Source organism: Python bivittatus, unplaced genomic scaffold (genome assembly GCF_059951505.1).
Source record: "Python bivittatus isolate LINGU-HERP-01145 unplaced genomic scaffold, Pbiv_v1 ctg000320_np1212, whole genome shotgun sequence".
NCBI classification, from domain to species: domain Eukaryota; kingdom Metazoa; phylum Chordata; class Lepidosauria; order Squamata; family Pythonidae; genus Python; species Python bivittatus.
This window is the reverse complement of record NW_028277052.1, coordinates 8,092,644-8,115,451: the sequence shown is the minus strand read 5'-3', so window position 1 is coordinate 8,115,451 and position 22,808 is coordinate 8,092,644. Positions and strand designations below refer to the sequence as shown.

Sequence of the window (22,808 nt, the reverse complement as noted above, 5' to 3'; positions counted from 1 at the left end):
AAGAAATCAGGGCAAGAAAGCAAGAAAAAAGATGTCCCAGCTCTATCAATTTAGCTAAAGAGAACTGCAAAATATCCTCGTTGTTATCAGCCAGCTGGATGGAATTTCTCCCAGTTTTCAAAAGAGAAATAGACAAGTTTCAGAGGGAAAGAACACTGCATTCATCTTCATAATTTGGTATTTTCTAATTAATCCAGAAGCAAATAATGAGCCAACTGACATTACTTTTTGATCTTACAGAATTCTCAGGAGAAAGCTAGGCTGTCCTGTGATCTTTGTTTCCTGAATCATCCTCAGCTACAAGTAACGATTTACAAATTTTACATAAGCAGCTGTTAGAATCAAAACAACTATATAACAACTTTTGCCAGGTTCTCCAAGAAAGTCAGCTCAATAATTTCTGACTGGTAACACAAATCATGTTCAGAAGATTCAATTTCTCCATAGCTACGTTGTACCTTTGGTTACTAAAACATCCACCTGATGTAGGACTCCAACAGAATCCAGGAAAATCAAGAACAAGAGGAGCTAAGAAAACATTGCCACTTAGAGCGCCGTCATAAGAATCTGAGACTGTGGGCCAGCTTTTTCCTACCTATAGGTGTACTAACTACAATTCATCCCCTAGTTGGGAATTATAGCAGGTGTAATCTATATCAGAACAATGGGTTGGGGAAGTCTGACACATGAGTCTCTAATTCCAGGGATTCCTCAATAGGCTGTGTTTTCATCTACAAGCATTTTGACAAATAACACCGAAGAGCTAGCTAATGGTAGAACATTAATCATGACCTCTGACGGGTGAAATCTTACTCTGACAAGCCCAGCACCATTCGTCTTATAATGTCCGTCTCATTACATTGGCCAATACCCATTCCAAGTTACTTTATAGAGATCTATATCAGTGTTTCTCAACCTCGGCAACTTTAAGAGGTGTACTTCAATTCCCAGAATTCCCCAGCCAGCATCTTAAAGTTGCCAAGGTTGAGAAACACTGATCTATGTGGTTCTAGAGAGAATCATTATGTTCAGGCTTACAGAAATTTTTCCTCTAGAAGAATTTCTAGATATTGGCCCAATTTAAGTTTAAATCCTCCCTATAAAAACTTTCATTCTAATGAAATTTATCACATGGAACAGATGAGGGGGAAAATGCTGCTGTAATAAGATCAACATTTTAATCTTGGAACTGCCAAACTGGAGATTAAAAAGAAAAATCTCATGACTCAAGTGTTTTGGACTGGGATCTTCATAATCCCTTTTCACTTATTATATCAAATGGGGCTTATATCTAGAGCAGTGTTTCTCAACCTTAGCAACATTAAGATGAATGGACTTCAACTCCCAGAATTCCCCAGCCAGCCATGATCTAGAGCATGCCAGGTTACTCCAAGCCAAGCTGCATATATCTCCTCTAAACCAATTCAGCTGGCATCTATAACGTGATCCCAAATTGCTGTTCCAAGACTTCAGTAGGCTCTAATCATTTTCTACTTATATTTATTACTTATACAGCATCAGCCTAATGACATCTACCATGGTCATAATGCGTGATCACTAACAGCTCAGAGGCCACCACATTGACTGATACTGCATAAAAGATAGCTAACGCAACCTTGACCATATAAGCAGGAGGGAGGGACAGAGGGAGGGAAGGAGGTGAAGCTGATCTTATGAAACTAAAATTAAAAGGGATTAAAATACACTAAAAAGGAGAAGGGTATGATAGAAGGCATTTAAAAGGGATCAGGGTAGAACCAACCTTTTTTCTCTGGATGGTACAAATCCGGCTGAGAATCTATAGCAGAAGGGAGAAACGAGAACCAAAACAAAAGAAATAGCAGAGAGAAAGGAGATTAAGAGGGGAGAAAAGAAAAAGGCTTGTGTGCGATTTCTGATTTAGATTCTGGACAACATTTACATTAGAGATTAAACTCAGACTGAGACTTTTTTCCTGCCATCCCAACACAGGAACCCCAGAAAACAAGGAAAAGATATTTCTAATAAGCTTGTAGCACTATCAGCAGACAAAACTGAGTTCTCACCCTGAGTTTTAGGGTGTGAAGACAGGAAGTAATTCACAGGCAAGCTAGACTTAGCATAAATAACAATAATACAAGAATGGCCACTTGCGTGAATCAAGCCAGAATGCTAAACTCAAACATCTCATCACCAAGTGGTCTTTCATTTCGAATTACACTGAAAAGCTCTGGCAAAAGGCTTGTCCAGAACAAAGCTGAGACCAAGTTTGTTATACTGGGCTTTGACTGGTTCAGGCCAGATACAGCACTGCACTATAATTTTCACATACCTTCACTTTTTGAAGAAGCTGGGAAAGTTTTCACCTGGAATGGACGGAAAGGTTTACCATCAAAGAGAGGAGACTCTTCACTTTCTTCGGAGCTCACGTGTACATCCACCTGGGATTCAGAGATGGAAGAAGTAAACTGGTCCATATCAGTTCGCTGTTCTTGAAGGAGCTCATCTATAAGAGAGAATCAAGAGGGAAATCTTGATAGTGCCAGGTAATCATAGAATCATAGAGTTGGTAGGGCCTTAGGACTAACCTAACCCCTGGGCCAGGACAGGAATGATCATACCATCCCAGACTTATTTATTTAGGGACCCCCTAACTTCAGATGACTCCAGACAGGTTTCAGTTAAATAGCTATCCAAATTTCGCTTGAAAATCTCCAGTAATGAGTAAAAGAGATTAAAGGAGCACCCATAACTCCAGGAGACACTTCATAGCTACACAGTTCCTTCCTTCCTTCCTTCCTTCCTTCCTTCCTTCCTTCCTTCCTTCCTTCCTTCCTTCCTTCCTTCCTTCCTCCCTCCCTCCCTCCCTCCCTCCCTCTCATTCATTCATTCATTCATTCATTCATACATTCATTCAGTCAACACCTTTCTTTCTAAGATGCTGCTTCCAAACAATTTAATCCAACTTCTTGCATTTGTTATTTTCCCCAATCTATTAAAAACATTACTTTTCTTTCTCTAAAAACAACATGCAAAGGGTTGACAGGGCTGGGGAAGTGAACAAGATCTCAGGACCACATCCAACCCCAGCTAATCTAGTGAAATGGACTGTGTCACAAGAGAATGGAGGCTGAGGAGAGAGAACCTGCCTCCTGACATTATCTCTACTTTCTGTGCAGGAGGGTAAGGGGAGCAATGCTCATCTATTTCTTCATGAAGGTAGCCTGGCCTCACTGTTGTCATAGTCTCACTGAAGTGGAAAGCATAGTTCTGCTTCAATTTTGCTGTGGGAAAACACATGATGCTTGCAACAATCAGGCTTCCATTACCGATTATAAGAAAAGCAAAGAGAATTAGAAAAGGGGGCAATTAGGTTCTTCACAACAGTAGGGTTGTAGGGCCATCAGGGTGGGGAGAAGCTATTTCACTCCCTGAAATTAACCTTTCTTCACTGCCTACTTTATTTCTATTTCTAAGCTTAGCGATTTTCACTAGCTAGCCTAGACAGAGGGCAAACAGGTCAAAAATACTCACCGATCTCATTTTGGATTTCTTCAGCCACATATGGTACTTTGTACAACAAGGACAAACTTTGATTCATCCTCTCCTCTATCACATGGAGATGTGTCATCACCTTTCAACAGAGGGCAAAGTTCAAACAATTTGTGCACCTGCACTATTTGAATTAAAACAACGTACTCATGCTTCTAGAGGTCTAGAACCCACATTGTGACTTCTATACATAAAAAGGTAGTTCTTCCATAGACAGAGCTTCTATTTAGTTACTTTGAACAATATTCAAGTTGTATTGTAGAAGGCTTTCACGGCCGGCATACGATGGCTGGTGTGGGTCTTCCGGGCTGTGTAGCCGTGTTCTGGAAGTTTTGTTTCCTAACGTTTCGCCAGCACCTGTGACCGGCATCTTCAGAGGGCAGGAGCACAGACAGGAGCAGTTCTCTCTGTGCTCCTGCCCTCTGAAGATGCCGGTCACAGGTGCTGGCGAAACGTTAGGAAACAAAACTTCCAGAACACGGCCACACAGCCCGGAAGACCCACACCAGCCACAATATTCAAGTTCATGGGCTGTTTTTAAATCAACAAAGCTAGCAGCTTCAACACGTTTTGCTGCAGTGGGACTTAAGTGCATACTACGTGCTCTTAATATTTCATCAGCTCTGAAGATATTGTATTTTAATTTTCACAGCCATTGATTTTTGCCCACCGTAAGGCATTAATGCGTGTGTGTGGTCAAAGGCGGTGAGGCGTAGTCGACACGTTACTGAGATTAGCAGCGCTCTGCTTACAACAGAACTTACACATGTTTTTTTAAGAACTGAAGATTCGGTTCTAGCGGTAACGACGATACACAAGTTTATGTGGAAACCCATAAACCCAACTTTCCCTTTTTAAGATATTATCCTGAAATATTTCGCTGGCCCAGATGAGAACTGGCTTTAAGAGCAGATTTCTTCCAGACTAAACAGTAGTCATTCTTCCAAGGAAGAGAAAGAAAACATTCTAAAAATATGCTTCTATGTCCAACGGATGATCTGGGAATGATGGTCAAGCTTTGATTATGCATGGAGTAATGTTTAACTTCACCACATAATACAGGATTCCAAAGAACGTATGGTTTTCAAGAATCATTCAGACCAGAGGCAGCAATGGCCTATTAAGAAAAGTAGCACTGGCATTTCTTCTGAGAGATTTGCTGGGACAGAGACCTTAGGTGTGGTTTCCTGACCACACAAGCCAGATTCCTGTTTACTGCTGATCCTCCACTTTAAATTTATTTTCACTCTACATCTGGCCTGCAGAGGGTGCTACACATTAACATAATATATATGGTGGTGGTGGCGGTAGTAGACTTCAAGTCAAAGCTCAACTCCTAGTAATTTCAAGGCACATCCAGTTTTCTTGACCACGGCATGAGACAGGTCTACCACCACCTTCTTCCATGACATATCTCTGACTTGATAAGAAATGTATAATCATGGATTGACTAAACTGTAATTACAGTAATGAGCTGAAAAGACCTGCCAGATACCTGTTCAAAGGAAAGATGAAAGCCATTTGTTTTTTTAAGTGACACCCGTTCATCTAATGGACTGACTGAATGCACACATCATTTAAATCAAATCATCTCTTTAGAAACAGAGATCAGCAACAGTAACAAATAAAATCACTCAGTGAAAAAAAAAAAGGAAAGAGGAGATCGCCACGTTAGGTTGGATGTTAACTGTTGCCTCATTTTAACTGCAGCAATGATAAGTTCGGTTACCGTGTAGGCGGTTTTGCAGTTTGAGTCTGAAAGTAAAAAGTGAGTGTAAAAATGCTTCTATGATTTGTTGAACTATGAGCATGTTCTGAATCTGGTTTATTTCACACAAGCGAGAGTTAATATGAAATCTTTTACATGATGCAACAAGCCGTTTCATGAAACACGCAAACAAACCTTCCAATCATTCTTATGGCTAGGCCAGAATGCAGATTTACTGCACATCCTTTGTATCTTTATAAGCTACCATTTATTATATCTAAGCCGGTTCAAAATTTGCACATTTAAGACCGAAGAAGAGGAACTGCAGCACAGAGCAGGGTGGGTATTCTGGAAGAAAGGTCACTCCTCCCTCAGAGAACAAAGATGTTGGTAAGTGAAATATTCCAGATATCCTCTTTAATTCACACTGAATTGAGACAGATGCTGTGAGGCTAGGCATGGGCTTATAAAATATTAGCTAAAGCACTTCAAAGGAATTTCTTTATACCTGTGATTTCATCTGTGCGGCCTTTTCGGGATCCACAGCCAAAACGTGCTGGTAATGGTGGATTGTATGCAACCTGTCTTTGTTCTCAGCACGGACATAACGTTTCAAGGCTTGGAGGATGCGGTGGGGCTGCAGAAGGTAAGCCAGATAAAAGGAATTTTTTTTCAATTTATTTCCCTCTGTGGGAGACTGAACATCGTTCTACCCTCACAGTAAGCAAGGCAAAACGAAGGAGACACTCCTACGGCAAACTGAGGGCGTTTGCCTCAGTCGCATCTCAAGTTAATCTCAAAGAGTCGCTTTGTGTGAGATGGGCAGCTATATAAATATGATAAATAAATACATTTAGCAGTTCCTGCCCCATTGTAATGCAACGCCCATCGTACTAACACCGCATCTAGAAGGCTCCCTTTTCAGTATCTCCAGTAGTATCACCCTTTCCCCATCCTCAGCCAGTTTTTCCACTCCTGCCTGACAGGGAAACATCCTGTGGGGTACACTACCCGTGGGGGGTCAGTCTGCAGAGCAACAAGGTAGTTTTCCAGGGCGATGCGATGGCGATCATCCAGCATGGCTTCTACGCGAGCTAGGTGAGTTTCCACAAGTTGCTGTTTTTCACTCGCAGCTTCCTTCTCAAGTGACTTAGCCATCGTCTGGAATCGCTGTAGAAGGATGATATTGAAGGAATCTTTATTAGCTGGTGGCAAAGAGATCAGTTCCTTTCACCCTAAATAGCCGCTTTCAGATTCATCAATTGCATAATACTTGCAAAATGATGTAAAATCGCTTTTGCTTCTTCTTAATTTTCATTTGGAAGATATGGCTGTGAAGTCCCTGATGGACATTTCAGTTCAGATACAGCTGTGGTCTTATTCCAAACTAATTACACACAGCAAATGAATACAAGGGCAAAAGGAACTACGGATAAGAAAACAGATGCTCCTAATACTAAATATATAAAGTCTCATTTTTACAAGGAGAGCCAACCACTGAATTTAGATATGATTAACTGTTTGAGAGCTGGTTCAAAATCAGATAATGTGTTTATGACAAAGTAAATGTGTGAATCCGTAATGCTACATACATGTTCATTTGAGATCCCAAACCTCAATTTCATGCCCCTCAAAATGGCAATATTCAATATAAGTGACTTGGTACGATGTTTTTGTTTTTTGTTTTAATAAACAGAGGGGTGTAAGCCTGGTGAGTTGTTGTTCAACCTGTACAAAACACTGCATTTTTTAAATGTTAAATTCTAGCAGATACTATGTGTGAAAGTTTGCTCGTCTTACTGCAAACTCATTTGGGGGCGAGGGGGGGAAATGAGATTATTTATCCACATCCATTATGAACTCCAGAAATCCTCCAACTGTTACAATCCATTTTTTTTTAGATGTTTTAATCCTGCTTTTATTATTTTTTATAAATAACTCAAGGCATGGACAAACCTAGTCCTCCTTCATCCTCCTATTTTCCCCACAACAATCCTGTGTGTTGGGTTGGGCTGAGAGAGAGGGACTGCCCGAACTTCACCCAGCCGGCTTTCGTGCCTAAGGTGGGACTAGAGCTCACCGTCTCCTGATTTCTAGCCTGGTGACTTCACCACTAGAAGTGTAGAAGGATCAGTTCTGTATCAAAATAAAGAGCTCTGCTATACCAAGAGAGTAGGTATTTAAAAAAAAAGCTTGCACCAAGTTTATAACTTTAACCAGCCACATCAGAGCCTTGCCAAAATCCAGCTATGGCATTTTCCACTGACTGGTTTCACCTTCTAAGTCAGAGGTAAAAGGGGTGAAAGAATAGCTTAATGAGACAACACAACCTTGGTCCAACACCAGTTAAGTGAAAACTTTAGTTTCATAGTCTTGGTTTGACTGTCAACCATTCTCGCAAAGCCTCCTCCTGTTACAGATTATAAAATGTATTTCAATTCTAGGAATAAATAGTTTCATTCGTTTCTGAGATACAGTGACTTACCTGCATCAAGGCCTGCCTCTCTGTCTTTGGAAGATTCTTGGCTTGCTTTTCTGCTTCCTCCCATTCCTTCTTTACCTAAAGAGTTTGGAAAGTTCAGAAATGTGGTCTCTTTGGCTAAGGACAACGTAGTGCAGCAACTCTAATCAAATACCCTTTTCCATACAATTTCCAGAGTACCTTCCATAAAATGAGTCAGAACGCCTAAGATGGATCAATGCTTTCCAATTTAAGCTTGCCAACCAGCTTAGGAAGTTTATGGCTTTTACTACTAAAGTTCCCCTCACCCACAAAAAAAAGCTTTTTAAAAAAACTTGGCTAAACTGAAAAGCAACGAATGAAATTCTTGACAAGAAAGCAGCAGGATTAACCACAAGGCTGCCAAGGAGGCTGAGAGTAGCTACAGCACAGCTTAGGAAGGACTCACCCGGTCCATGCGGTTACGATGTCGAATCTCTAGCTGCTCTTTGGCCTTCTGAAAACGGGCGTGTTCATTGTCATCAGCTGGTGTTTCAAAGTAGACATCTACGTCATCAGTAGGCAGAGGAGTCGGGGGAACTAGGAAGATGACAAAAGTGAGGGACTCACTAGGTCACTAGTTCTGGTTTAAGTAGCTGCTTCTGGGTTTAGGTTGGTTAGTAGGGTAAGGAAAACACTGATGCCCACTAACCTGAGAAGAATGTTCTAACCTTCCTCTTTGGAATACCCTCTTGGCTTCAGCCAACTGCCAGTTTTCTGAAGCACTTTAAGCTCCAAGCTAAAGCACTCTTGGGGGTGTTCCCAGATCCTCCCCACTTTCCCGCAGTAGTCGTTCCTGAAGAAGGATCAATTAAGGTAAGGTAACTGCCGAGGATGCAGCTCTCCTGCTTCTCCTGATGGTCACTGCTACAAGCTGCATGCATGTGCTCGCCAATAAAAGGCCACCCTCCCCTTGCCAAAGGAAATGAAATGGCTGGATTTGTTTGACGATTCATCCTTAAGAAATTTTGTATTTCAGGCTTCACTTGTTCCTATCAGCCTTATCAGGGGAGGGACTAACACACACACACACACACACACACACACACACACGGTGGTGCAGCAAGACAAAAAAAAAAAAGGCACAGCAAAGCAGATTTTTATGACAACTGGCCAATCCATGTCATCCTTCAGGGTAGGCTCTCTGCAATTTGCTTACCCCTTTGCCAGCTTATAATAAGTGTGCATGGCGTGAAGGCATGCATGCTCAACCACTCCAAAATTCAGAGTAATTAGCATCAAGAACCACAACACTCTTCAGACGCCAGGTCTGAAAGGTCTGGCCTGCCATACAAACCTACTTCAGTGCCAGGATCAAAGGTCCTGCTTGCTGTGTTAATGCCATCTGAACGCAAACAACAGTGACTAGCACTCCAATTTTTTTCTGTAACAATAGTCCCCAAATTCTTCCATTCCAGGGTCTGGCTATCCTTGTTTCTTTTCCGTAGCAGAAGCACATCCCTTTCACTAACTTGGGTTTTTCTCCTCCTCCCCTCCTAAAATATAGTTCAGGTATTTAAATACAGCTTAAATTTTTATTTTATTTTAATTCCTTTGGCTGCCTTGCAGAGATGTAGCAAAAAGGGATGGGCTACTAATGTTTTAGAAAAATGGGAATCATGACTATCTATCAATGTATGCAAAATGTGGATTAGAATTTAATGTAAGAAGGGATTCAGTGCAAATCCAGATCCCAGAGATTAATCTGTCCCTTTTTTTAGGTCAACTAATTTCATTCAAATTGTTCTGCTTTCAGGCAGAGGAAACACCTGAGCACTGCATTCATAATAAGGCGCAGAGTGCCTTTTGGACAATATTCTTGATCAAGCCCCAAATGCTAGTCTTGAGCTGGTACTTGAACCCCTAAGCCTGTTACTCCAACATGAAAAAGAGTTAAGAGGAAGATGACGTATCCTTCCCATAGAAAGTAGCATTATTTCTTTATCAGGAACACAAACCAGATTGGTTTCATGTGATTCAATGGGTTGGAATCAAGCTTTGATGCGGAGGCCCCAAATTCTGCCCCTAAATCCTTCTGAGGTCGGATGAACTCTTGTCGCCAAAGTTCTTGACAGCCACAGGTTTTAACCTCATCACTGCTATCGGTTCAATCCGGTCAAAGGCATTTGCACAGAACCCATTTGGTACACAGGATTAGGGCTGGAGAGACAGAGCGCCAAGCCAAAGAAAGCACCCCCCCACCCCCAAAAGGAAGGAAAAGGCTCTGAAACTGCTAAAATGGAAGTGGTGGAAATCAACAATGGCCTTCTGAAGGATGGTGACCGGAGGAAGTCTTCAGAGATCGATTGTGATGAATGTAGGTTGCTTCCATTAAACTGTCAATCAGGTATTACATATTTAATGTATTGTTTTGCACTGACTGGCGCAAGTAATTTGTGCACAAGTGATTTTGTTGCTGATGTTCCAGCATACGCCACTGAGAATCCTTAGGCTGAACCAGAATATAAATCTTATAAGTAATGACAATAACAATAACTAACAGTAAGCTAACTTTTGGTGGGAAGTCTTATTTTAAAAGTCAGTAAAAATGGTAGGAGAAGCCTCAGACGATCATCTAGAATCATCAGGCTGTAGACCACATTCCCGAGGTCAGAAATATGAAGCAGAACTTTGTCTCTGAAAAAAGAGCATTAGGAAAAAGCTATTCCAGAGGCTAAAACATAAAGGAAATGGTGGAAGAGATGCACAGATCCCATGGGAAGGGCATCAAGGAGAGGGGCTAAATGGTGACAGCAGTTGAGCCCTAAGCCAAACCCCCAACCCTCCACCATGACATCCAGAAGAGGATTTGCCAAGCCACTGCACAGATGGAGAGGCAGACAAGGGTGTGAGAAAAAAGCGAGGACTCTCTGGCTGCAGAAGCAGAAGCTGAGCCTAAAATCTGAGCACAAAGACAATGGAGGAACTACTGTAGAACAGACACCAGGATCTATAGGACAAAGCTACACACACTCTTCCTTGGACCTAGTCAAGGAGGAGAAGACAGACAGGACAACAGCTTGCTGCAAGAGGACCAGTGGGAGGCCGAACTTACTCATCTTTTTACACACAGCCATACAATACTCCTCTGACTCAAAATTGTTTCTGTTGCCTCCGCAGCCTCCATATATAAAGCGAATGCACTTTTTCTTGTACATGTCGAAGTACCAACGAGGCATCATAGCCCGGCAGGGACCTGTCATCGCCTCCTGGGAGCAGACAGCTGTGTGGAGATGGTTAAAGCATCAGCTGGTGGCAAGCACAGCCTTGCTAAGCTAGTTCTACATCAATGATGGCTTTAGGTCAATCTTGGTTGGCATTCACCTGGGGCCCTGCGGAGCTCTTCTGGGCTTTTGCTATCAGGCCGTTGCTGGGGCCAAATTAGTCCCAGTAAGCTCTAGTTCTCACTCAACGTGACCTGCTTTACTTCTTAAAAAGTTAGGGTGGAAGAGTAGATAGTGGAGCAGCGCTGAGGCAAGACAGCCCCACGGGCAATCACACCAGCGACTGCTTCAACATATCCATTCAGTTCCCACACAAAACGTTTTTATGCAGAAGGACCGATTGCCTGACATTTATTTCTGGTTTATTCTCTACTAGGAGAGAGTTGGTGAAAGAGGAATCCCTTCAACCACCTAAGTTCCTGAAACCTAGGTTTTCATTTCCAAAACTTCTAAATGTTTACCACCCCCATCTTCCAGCAATTGTTTCTTTAGAAAATCATGCAGTTATGAGACCAGAATGTAATGATACCGAGAAACCACAAGTATTATTTTAAGCATCAAAAGCAGTCATAATGTGTTAACTGCATTCAAAGGGCATTAGGAAACATCGATTAAAACTGCAACTCAGTCAGCAAACACAGCTTTTGCAGGTTAATGTCTAGTTAATGAATTGCAGTTTTGAAAGACGAATGCTTCAGTGGCACAATTTGAAATTCTGAAGGAACAAAGAGTAACCAGTTAAGAGACAATTCTATACATTACAACAAATACAACCTAATTGGGCCCCACACATACATAACTTCAGCTTCATTCAACAGCTGAAGTTACCTGCAGGTCTGGAATAATTTACAAACACAACAAAAAGAGTTTTACCTGCTCTATAAAAGAACAGCCAACCTATAAGTTGCAGTTTAGCACGACTTTGCTCTTTGTAGACCCTCATGCAGAACAAGATGTCAAGCAGTGGCCTTATCCAAATGTTATTTAACAAAAGCTGCAAGCATTTGTTGAAAAGCAGCAGCACTTGCTCTATTCAGTGTATTTCTTTTGGGAGCACAACAGCTACCTGCTAAATTAGTTTTGAAACCGAAAGGAGTAGATCAACCATTGGACCTATTGTTTCCTAGCGCTCCTTTTACAGAGAATATCTGAATAGCTTGTCACTCCGATAATGGCTATTCACATGAACCAATTTGCAACATTTCTGCAGAAATTGGGCCGCACAAATATATTTCTATACTGCCCTAGGAAATGGCGCTTACCCTGAGTTGATAATGAGTACTTTGGGGAGCAGGTCACCTGCCTTCAAAGCGGGAAAGAGTTACCTTTAGTAAATAGCGTGCAAGCTTTTTATCTCCTGACTTACTTGAAAATTAAACATTCCAAAGGGAAAACTGAGAAGGCAACATATGGATCGCCACAGTCAACTGATAATAGTTGCAACAGACGGAAGCAGAGTAAAACTGCAGTGTGGCTGTTTACCTTTCACATCACTGATGATTTCCTTCTGAGAGAAAGATCTTCCATTGCTTGGTTCTGATGGAAGCTCTTCGTTGTAGTCTTTGTAGCTATCGTAATAATAATCCTGGTCTACTACTACTTCTTCTTCATTTTCTTCTTGTTCCTCCTCATCCTCCTCATTCATCTCCATGACTCCCACTGTGAAATCATCTGTATCGGCTTCAGTAGGCAATTCACTAGAAGGGACAGAGTGAGAACAGAAAGTGAAAAGGCAACGGTTTTTCTCCCAAATGTTTAAATGCACTGGGAAACAAGTACAGAGATCTTGACTACAAATAAAACACTGGCTTGACAGCCTCTATGTTACCTGTTAGAGTCAGTGACCTTTTAAACCATCATGCCAAAATGGACTTTTATAATATGAACTGAAATTCCATGGATATATCGCAGCTAACAAACAGCATATTTCAGCCCATTTCTTTAACATGCTCACAAGAAGTAACAGATGAATCCAGAAAACAACAAAGAGGGAACAGATTCTGTTTTTCCCATAAAATGGACGGAGTTGTGTATTTCCTGAATGGCATCTTTTGAAATAAGAAGCGGGTCATGGTATTCCAGACATCATCTAGCCCCACTTCCTGTTCTAGGAGACAAGAGTGCATACAAACTCCTCTTGAAAGACTCCAGTTGCCTCACTTTAGGAAAAAAACTGGCAAATGAACCATGCCATTTTTACTTAACTAAAATCAACCTTTCTTTTATGCTCCACCCAGCACGGAAAACAATGTTGATAAAACCCAGATATTTGATGCCGTTCATTGCTACCTTTTGATACCGTCATCGTCTTCATCCTCATCCTCCTCTTCATCCTCATCCTCCTTTTCTTTAGAGAGAGCTTCATCTACAATTTTGGTCTGAGGGCAACATACATACTCTGTGCCATGGAACTTGTCTACACCACAAGGCAGCAACATCCCGTAACTGTGCAGAATCATTCCCTCAGTTAAACAGGCCTAAAGGAAGCAGTAAAGCCAAGGATTAGAATAATTTCCCCAGATTACTTTCAAGTGTGAACTTCTTATTTCAGACAATTATCAGATGCTACGCAGGAAGATGGAAAGATCTGGCTGAAGAATGGGAATTAGTTCAGGGGTGCACAGGGAACAGAACGTAAATCCAAGTGCTGAGACAGATCTGTGCCAGAATAGGATATGTCTATTTACTGTTCACGGTGCTATACGTTCCAACTGAGCCTCCATGCTAATAACCTCAACAGGCTTATGGTAATCTTTCAGGTCAACACATACATGTAAAAGAATGGCAAGAACTGTGCCACTTAGAAAAGAAGACAGCTTATGCTAGGTGTACATTTTAAACTAGGAAGGAAGGAAGGAAGGAAGGAAGGAAGGAAGGAAGGGAGGGAGGGAGGGAGGGAGGGAGGGAGGGAAGGAAGGAAGGAAGGAAGGAAGGAAGGAAGGAAGGAAGGAAGGAAGGAAGGAAGGAAGGAAGGAAGGAAGGAAGGAAGGAAGGAAGGAAGGAAGGAAGGAAGGAAGGAAGATATAGGGATATATACAAGTAGTTTTGGAAACACAGCTTTAGAAACAATCTCTAGAAGCCTGGAAAAAGAAGGTCGCATATAAAAATTCCAAATTTGTTACTTTTCCTTCCAAAAAGCTTAGATAAAGCTGTATCACCAGGTTTGGACCTCAGTCGGGCTTGGTGACAAAGGAGTCTTATGGGAAGAGAACCGCACTGCTCTATGAGCCAACACGGCACTTACATGTGAACAAGCAACTTTTGCTTATGAACAGGGGGCGAGGGGGGGGGCAATTTGGACCTGTAATCACACTTGAAATGGCTTCATGTTAGTCAAAGTCATCTTTCAGACCTAATGCTAACTTCTTTTCCAAAGAAAAGGAAGACATTTCTAACTCTGAATTTCAAGCTTTGCCACACGCTATATCTCCTGGGAAAATGTAGGCGTGCTTGCGGTACCGAAGCCTACCTCTTTTGCTACAATGTGCCAATATTGGTGACTTTTGCACACAACCATCCGCTCCCTGTGGAAGAAGCGGCACTTTTCGGGAACCAAGAGAACATCACTGACAAACTCGCCTACTGCAAAATAAACAAACATAAGAGCATACATCAAATATGGTTTCCACCACATACACCAACCTCAGCTTTCATTCTCCAGCTTGAGATGTTACTAACATCTCCGAAAAGGTACTCTTGTTATTACAGCACACTCTTTAGAATATTAAAAGAAGGCAAAACTTTGTCATTTATTTCTATAACAAAACTGTGCATATTTTAGTTTGGGTATAACTGAAAACCCCAAGCTCTTGGACCAAACACAAAATTGGCTATATGAACGTGCCCTTCAAAATGGTGAAGTTTAAGAAACTGAGATATTTGGCTTTCCTAAAAAAAAACCCCTGCCATAATTAATATTTTAGTTAGAATTTATTTTTATTTAAAAAATTAGTAACGAGTTTCTAAAAGGAGGCTTAAACATTAAATAATCAAAGACTCAATGCTATAGGTTCCATAAACTAGGGTTTCTTGAAATCCTTCTGATAACATTCAGCAAAACATTAAACCTTTCCATCGATTTAGGGTTACCGTAGTTGGGCCATTGATTAGCAGCATTTACCACCATGGTTTCATTAAAAACAACTGGCTCATCATTCTAAACAGCTGCAGAGTTTGCTTCGACTTGCAGGCACAAACATCTCCAGTAATTCAGCCTTTATACTTTCAGTTTACAGATCTACCCAATAACATTTCACATTTTTTGGAGCAAACTTTCTCCAGGACACCAACCAAAGACTACAATAAAGCTCAACAAACGAATATAATAAAATAAAAGGGGACGGCATGCTTATGTGAACTGTATCTCCATTTTATACATAGAAAGATTTTCACGCCTTGACTTTTTTCTGGATTATATGATTTCTAAGGAAGTTACCACAACTGTGGGATACTTGTTCCTCCTCCAGAATTACTGTTAAGGTTCCACATTTAAGCCAAACTGATGAGGCACTTGCATGCTACACAGGCCTCATCCAAAAACGGGCAAGTATCCTCTTATTTTCAGTACCTGAGCTTTGCTCCTCTTCTCCTCAACCTACGGCTTGGTTTGCTTTCCCCAACTTTTTATTAATTAAGCAAAACAAACAAAGCAAAAACAAAGAGAAAGGAAAAGACTGTGTACACACACATAAAATGAACCTTACACAAGAGCAAAGGTTGAAATAAAATACGATGGTAATCAAAATATTTTTTTAAAAAAATAAGCTTTAAAAAGCAAAACAAACCAAAAGAGGGGGAAAAATGACCAAAAAAAGCATTCTAGTAGCCACACTCTCTTTCTCCTCTCCCCCGTTTCCCCCCCAGCTGCTAACTGCTAATTAAATATTTTTATATTCTCTTCTGGACATCTGTGATTATTACTCATTTGGATTGAAATGGCTTGGTATACTTAGCTTGTCCTCGACTGCTCTAAAATAAGGGGGGGGGGAATACATTCACCTTCAAGAACTGCAAGAGTCAGTTTCCAATCTGTAGCTGGGATCCCGTCAAAAAGATTAAGGCGGCATGGAAAAAAGGGAATATTAAGAGTTCTGCATTTTTTTCATTAGCACAGTAAGTGCTTTGACTCAAGGTAAAATATCCGTTCACTCCACCTGTTCTTTATCATTCTGCAAACGTTAAACAGCCCCATTACTGCTCTGCATATTAGGAGTGAATGAATCTCCTCTTGTCTTACTTCTTCCTCTTCCCACTCTTCCATTTATCACTTCCCATTGCCATCCTAGTTGATAACTTTAAGAAGTCCTCATGAAAATGTATATGCAATTGGGGTGGACTTTGGCCCAACAGGCTTATTCTTTTTTCTTTCCTTGGTAAACTGTCTCTCTTGATATAATGCATTTTCATATGCTGCTTTTATGAATAAATAAATGTGTTTCTGTATGCCCATTGCTTACATACATTTTTATCCTCAATATTTTGGTTCAAGAAGTGTAACTCAGATGGACTATTTGCAAAATGCAGGCGGGGCGAAGCTTACATGGGGATTTGAAGATTAGATTATAAATGTAATGGGATATGTTTTGACAAAGAATTATTCCTACTTAATGCATTAAAAACTAGCACTTATGATACTCTTATTATTCCGAAGACCAGAGATAGATTGGAAGTTATCTATTTTTCATATCTTTTTTCTTTTTCTTTTACTTTATCTCACCTTTTCTTTTCCTTTTCTTTATAATTTGTATTTTCAATTTTCTTTTTCATTTCTAACTTTTAACTTTGTAATTTTAAAACCCCGATAAAATATTAAAAAAAAAGAAGAAGAAGGGTAACTTAGCTATGTTTAGACCAAAACATAAGCTTAGCATAGTACTTCCCCAATTGTAATGCTTGCTTTCTCCTGCAAAGGTTTGCAGGACTCTCTACAAATTGAACTCATTTTAAGTAAACTAAGCATGCAAGTTTGTTTTCAAACCAGCTTTGCCCAAAAGTATTTGTATGATTTATAAAACTTGGAAAATCTTTTACCTGCTATCGCCATAGCAGCAGTGAAATTTTCTGAGGGACATATTTCCATGACATGCCACTATACTGGGAGAAGGCATGGTGTCCATGGGAAGGGAACTATTTTATCTCTCATATGCTAGTGCAATGCAATGACACAAATAGAACTCACACTATAATGAGAAAACCCACATGTTAAGCTGATGCAAAGAAGTACTACCCTACCATTAACACTTAGGGGCCAATTGAAGGAAGATCCCCTTTTGGTCATTCTGTTATGTCCTGGTTGCCATTTTATAGTATCTGTTTATTGTTATATGGTGGGGGAGTTTTTTTTTTTTTTTTTAATGCTGTACAGCAGTGTTCCTCAACCTTGGTGACTTTAAGATGTGTGGACTTCAACTCCCAGAATTCCCCAGCCAGCCTGGCTGGCTGGGGAATTCTGGGAGTTGAAGTCCACACATCTTAAAGTCACCAAGGTTGAGGAACACTGCTGTACCCTGCCCAGAGTTACATTGATTGAGTTGGGCAGCCTTGTAAATCCTGAAAGTAAGTAAGTAAATAAATATTTTCAACTGGGCTTTCATAAATTTTGAAAATAAACAAACAAACAAACAAATATTTTCAATTTTCGACCCGGCTATATAATCCAAGCCTACATAAGCTATGTAAGCACGGGAGGGCCAACATACAATGGTTCACTAAATTAGGGAAACTACCCGCATCTCGAAAAGCAATGCCAATCCTAGAGCAAAAAAAAAGAAAAAAAGAGGACTTTATATACTATTAGGCAAGACAGAAACCATTCCAAAAATGAGATGTTTCTCTTTGAAAACAGCAAGCAATTTGTTCCAAAAAGAACAGGAAAAAAAAAAAAAAATCACGCTCAGATTTTTTCAATCAGATACATGAAAAACCTTAAGACTTGCAAAACTATTCAGAAGCATCATTTTGCTCCTTCCTCCAGGTTGCCAGGAGCATCAACACAGCGTGAACATCTCCAGAACCAAAGAACCGCCATTCTTCTTAGATGTTGCCAATACACCCGAGAACAACACTTCTTCAGTTACTGTTCCTTCTGCATAATATATCACACATGAGGTTCTTCCCTACAGGGAGTTTCTTGGAATGGATGAACCATAACATGGATAATCTCATCCTTTCTGTTATGCAGATGAAGAAGACTAATCTAATGTTGGGCAAGTACGTTTGTGGGAATACACAACGCATTCACAAACTACTTCGGAAAGGTGCGGAGACAAATCGCATCCCCACGGCTTGTGCAAGGCGACCTTGATACACTTGGATGAAAGAGTTCTCTGCTGCAGAAGTAATGGGATTGTTTGTTGAAAGAGACAACGCAGTGTGCTTTGACAAAGGATCACGTTGCCTTGAAACTTCTCCAAGTCAGCTTGGAGTTGGCCAACGTCTAAATTGAAATAAAAAAATAAACGTCTCCCACTTGTCCCTTGCCAAAGACAGAAGCGGCTTCTTGGCAGCCATGTCACCAGGATAGAAGCTCTTCATGCTTTGCTAAGGACACGGCAAAGGGACACGTCTTCTGGCTCATCTCACCAAAGCTTGAGGCAAGTGGCACATTCCTGCCAAAAGCTTTGCAAAGCAACACATTTTCTTTGCTCCCATCTTAGAAGACAGATGGCATGTTTAGGGGAGCCCTTTGCTCAAGCCCTCTGTGAAGCAAGATTTGTATGGTCCTTATCTTCATTCTTCTTTTGTTTCCACCTTCCACACCCTCCAATTTGTTCCAGTTCATGGATCCCACAACCCCAGTGTAACATGGAATTGCTTCTCAGTTTTACAGACTACAGTATTGCTTTTTACTTTACGGACTATCATGAAACTCATTTAAAGAAATTCTTAAATTTAAAAAAAAGTGTTAGAGCTACAGTTAAGATTACAACTCTTTATACACCAAATGGCTATAATTATTAAACAGAGTTAGGGTCATGGATGCTTACCTCAGACTAAACAAAGAGTTAGGCTCAGACTGCACTGAAGCCACAAGAACATGAACCTAAGTAAAATCATCTATGTGTCAATTATTTTAAATTTTCAGATCCAAATTACAGACCATATTATACAACCAAATATAAACTACATGGACCTTACCTGTCAGGCCCTGCCAGCACAAGTCCTGGAAGTATGTTATTTCACATTCTCAAATTGAGATAATCCTTTCCTCAGAACAAGTATTCTTAATATACTGGATATAAAACCTTACATTTTTCACCCTATTTATTACTTTTTTTTAGATCATGGATAAGAATGCAACACACCACACGGTTTTAGGGTTTTTTGGTTTATCCCCGTGGGAGGCAATAATCGGCTATTTCTAGTTAAATCCTACCACATGTCCTACCACAGTTAATTCCAATCACTAACGCTAGCACAAATGCTATTGAAGTAGTACCTAAATACGTACAGAACTCTGCTGCTAAAAGAAACACTATTACAAAGACCAGTATGCACTAATAATGCTGGTACAAGGATCGTGCACGCAAATGTTGGCAACAAAAATAAGGGAACTACAGTAACAGAAGTCAGTACAGTAAGTCAAGCAGGTACATATGATGTTTTCAGGAGCCACTTTGTGTTAGTCGGTTGGGAACAGCATTTTTTATTTTTTTTTCTTAAATATATATTGCATTTATATTGTATTTTAATTCTTGTTAGCCACCCAATCGCACTGGTGAGAAGGGCAGCCATACAAATTGGTATAAATAAATACATACTTACCAAGACATTTGAAGGGTACGACAATATGGGTATGACCCTTGCACTGTTTCTTGCCCTTCTTGCACCAGTTTTTAATGCAAACTGGTTCATTGAGTTCTACCACATTTGTAATCCGGAGGTCTGGATAGATCTATTTTTAAAAGTAAAACATGAAATTAGATAAACCTAGGCAATGCATGAAGAAATGAGAGGTTCCTGCCAAGAAGAAAGGAAGCAGTAAAAGGAAGAATCTCAATAAAGCTTGACTGTTGCCCAGTCAGCAACATCATCTCATTACTCCTACCAGAGCAATAGGGTTGGGCTTGGCCTAGGTACCTGAATAGGCCTGGACGAAAGCCTAGTCAAATACAGGGAGCAAAACACCATCATCATCTGCCCATCCATTTTAAGCCATTAAGGTCAGAAGATATAGTCATAAACAACTTTGTGACTTTCCTGCTTACTTGGGAACTACTGTGAAGGGCCCCAGGAAGCTAGGGAAACTAAGATCTATATCACGACAAATGTCCTGCCAACTACTTCAGAAGAGCTAAATATAAAGCCACCAAAGCTTTTCTGCTTTTACTAAATGCAGAACTCACTAGCCAAGGATGACACGGATCCCACGCACGTATGCTCTCACACACAAGGGAACTAAGCTCGTGAGACAGAAAGTGTTCTGAAGCGGCACTTTTACAATTACGCTGCAAAGAAGACTGGAGAGTTGGAGCTGAGTCATAAGCTTCCAAATGTCGGCCGAAGCCAGCTACAAAGCGCAGTCATTTACCTCCTGGCAATATTCCAGAATCTCTTCCTTCCTTCCAAAGCAGCTTTTTGTCCCAGAAGGATCGGTCTCCCATTTCCCGGTCTGGATGTTCACGTGCATATTCAGCTTTCCACAGAACATGGCGATCTGAGGCTCGGCCACAGCAAGCCCAGTGCCGCCGTTGGCTGCCAGTGCCTATAGGAGAAGGAATCTTCTTTTATTCATGAGTGATCAACATCAGCTGGGAGGTCTAAACAGTGTGGGAACTGTAAAGCAAGGGCAAGTTCAAATGCCACCTCTGAAATAGAGGAAGGGATTTCACATGTCAAAGCCGGCCCACCCCTCCTGCAATTCAACATGGTGAGCTCTCGGGTTTCTTCCATCTAGAACACGGAGGGCTAATGCGCCTGTCATTGGTGCTTATCCACTACAATCAGATTTAGATCTGTGCGCTGACTGCTAAATCCTTACCCCGAACAGGTCTGCCGTTGAGTTACTGAAGGCACTAAGTGTGCAGTCGCCATCTGCATCAAAACGGAGCTAGGAGCGCATCCCGTGTATTTATTTATTCAGAAGATCTATTTGAAAGATTTATATGCTGCTCCCTCCCTTAATGGCTCCCTGCAGATTACGATTCAGCAAAGCTGCCATAAAATCAGCATTTAAAAATGACAACTATAAAACAAAAAAACAAACCCCCCCAAAAATTCACTAGAACAGTAGCGTTAAAAGGCCTGGGAAAATAAATAGGTTTCTGAACCCCTCCTAAACAGTAACGAGAGGTCTGCTTCAACTCTAAAGGACCGCTTATTTCATAATACAGGTCCTGCAACAGAAAGCAGAACTAATCACTTCTATCAAATATACTGGAATCAGGACCAGGAAGAGGTGCTGTCAGGCTCAGCCCAAGAACAGCAACGAGGCAGTCCAGTCCAGTTCAGTTCCTTTATTATCTCGCACCTAATAGACAGAATCTCGCCAGACTCAACCTATGCTAAAGCAGCGAGTGGATATACCCCGTGAGACTCTAGGGCTGTCCTCATCCTCTTTGTCTTCCCACGTTCCTGCTGTGGACTGAGAAAGCGCTTGTTCTGGAATGTACTCCCTCCCTCCTGATAACCTTGATCCTCCACTGCGGTATCCTCCTCGCTCATGCCATCCATTACAGGTAGTTGGGACTGTGGATCTGAAAGAGCCCAGAGAAACCTACAATCTATCTCTACAGTCCAGGAGGAGAATTTAGATCATTTAGCTAGCCATCTATTACCCTCTTATCCCGCCTGCCCCCAGTCAGGAAGAATGGAGAGATGCAAAAATATCTCTGCCCTCATTTCTACCATATCACTGGTGGGTCATTGATAATCTTGAGCTGCCGATGCAGGGGCACTCATCCTCATCCTCTTCGTCTTCCCACCCTCAAAAAGAGGAGCCTCATCCTCTTCGTCTTCCCACACCCTTGTTGCAGGCTGAGGAGGTGCTTCCTCTGGAATGTCTCCCCCCCCCCCGACAACCTTGAACTCCCATTCCAGAGTCTTCCCCACTCATGCCATCCATTACAGGTGCCCCACAGATGACGCAGGAGGATGGCAGGCAATCTTTGCTGCCTGCCAAATGTCTGAACCCACCCTGAAAAACATCAGCCTTTCCAAGCACCACTGAGCTTCCAAATGTAGTATGTATGTATGTATGTGTGTATGTATGTATGTATGTGTGCGTGTATGTGTGTCTATCGATCTATCAAAAGAAATGTTACTGGTGTCATCTTCTTACATAGTATAATGCGTAAAGTTTAAATCAAGTTATTCCAGATCTACTCAATGTTAACCAGCATAAATAGGAGTGAGCCCGTAGGGTCTGAAAATGTAGACATTGCTAAGGTCCATATGAAAACCCACCATGGCTACATATTCCCCTTCCCTTAAATTTAAATAACCAAGCGGGTAAGTCAACTGGCAAGATTAACCTATGGAAGCAGCTAAAATCCAGACATACCAGAGATTCTCTCACACTACAATTTTCATACGCTCAATACTACTTACAATCCACTTTAATAATATTAGCAGTTATCCACTATATTTTTTAAAAATCTCCATAGCATCGGTGTTTCCTTTATTTCATCTGACATTTGTTTGGAATTCTCTTTCCTTAGATATGTTTACAGCGGTGTTTTCAAACTTAGCAACTTTACGATGTGTGGACTTCAACTCCCAGAATTGCCCAGCCTGGCTGGGGAATTCTGGGAGTTGAAGTCCACACATCATAAAGTTGCCAAGTTTGAAAAACACTGGTTTACAGGTTCTTTACAGAGGTGAAAGCTAGACAAAAGACTAAATATAT

At 41.1% G+C, this 22,808-nt stretch overlaps 1 protein-coding gene across 6 annotated transcripts in view; it reads right to left on the bottom strand.

The window, feature by feature from the left end:
• Positions 1-22,808, bottom strand: part of APLP2 (amyloid beta precursor like protein 2) — a 63,650-nt gene that overhangs the window by 21,092 nt on the left and 19,750 nt on the right. For 2 of the 6 annotated variants that reach the window (XM_088139049.1, XM_088139044.1), the window contains exons 2-14: positions 20,493-20,666; positions 19,727-19,856; positions 14,433-14,545; positions 13,253-13,440; positions 12,446-12,660; positions 10,795-10,962; positions 8,149-8,279; positions 7,725-7,799; positions 6,251-6,409; positions 5,748-5,876; positions 3,514-3,613; positions 2,312-2,485; positions 1,763-1,798 (exon numbers count right to left, since the gene is read on the bottom strand). In XM_088139049.1, the coding sequence (XP_087995175.1) occupies positions 1,763-1,798; positions 2,312-2,485; positions 3,514-3,613; positions 5,748-5,876; positions 6,251-6,409; positions 7,725-7,799; positions 8,149-8,279; positions 10,795-10,962; positions 12,446-12,660; positions 13,253-13,440; positions 14,433-14,545; positions 19,727-19,856; positions 20,493-20,666 (1,792 nt within the window). The remainder of the gene's footprint in view (positions 1-1,762; positions 1,799-2,311; positions 2,486-3,513; positions 3,614-5,747; positions 5,877-6,250; positions 6,410-7,724; positions 7,800-8,148; positions 8,280-10,794; positions 10,963-12,445; positions 12,661-13,252; positions 13,441-14,432; positions 14,546-19,726; positions 19,857-20,492; positions 20,667-22,808) is intronic. The other 4 variants (XM_088139045.1, XM_088139050.1, XM_088139047.1 and 1 more) reach the window with 3 other exon arrangements.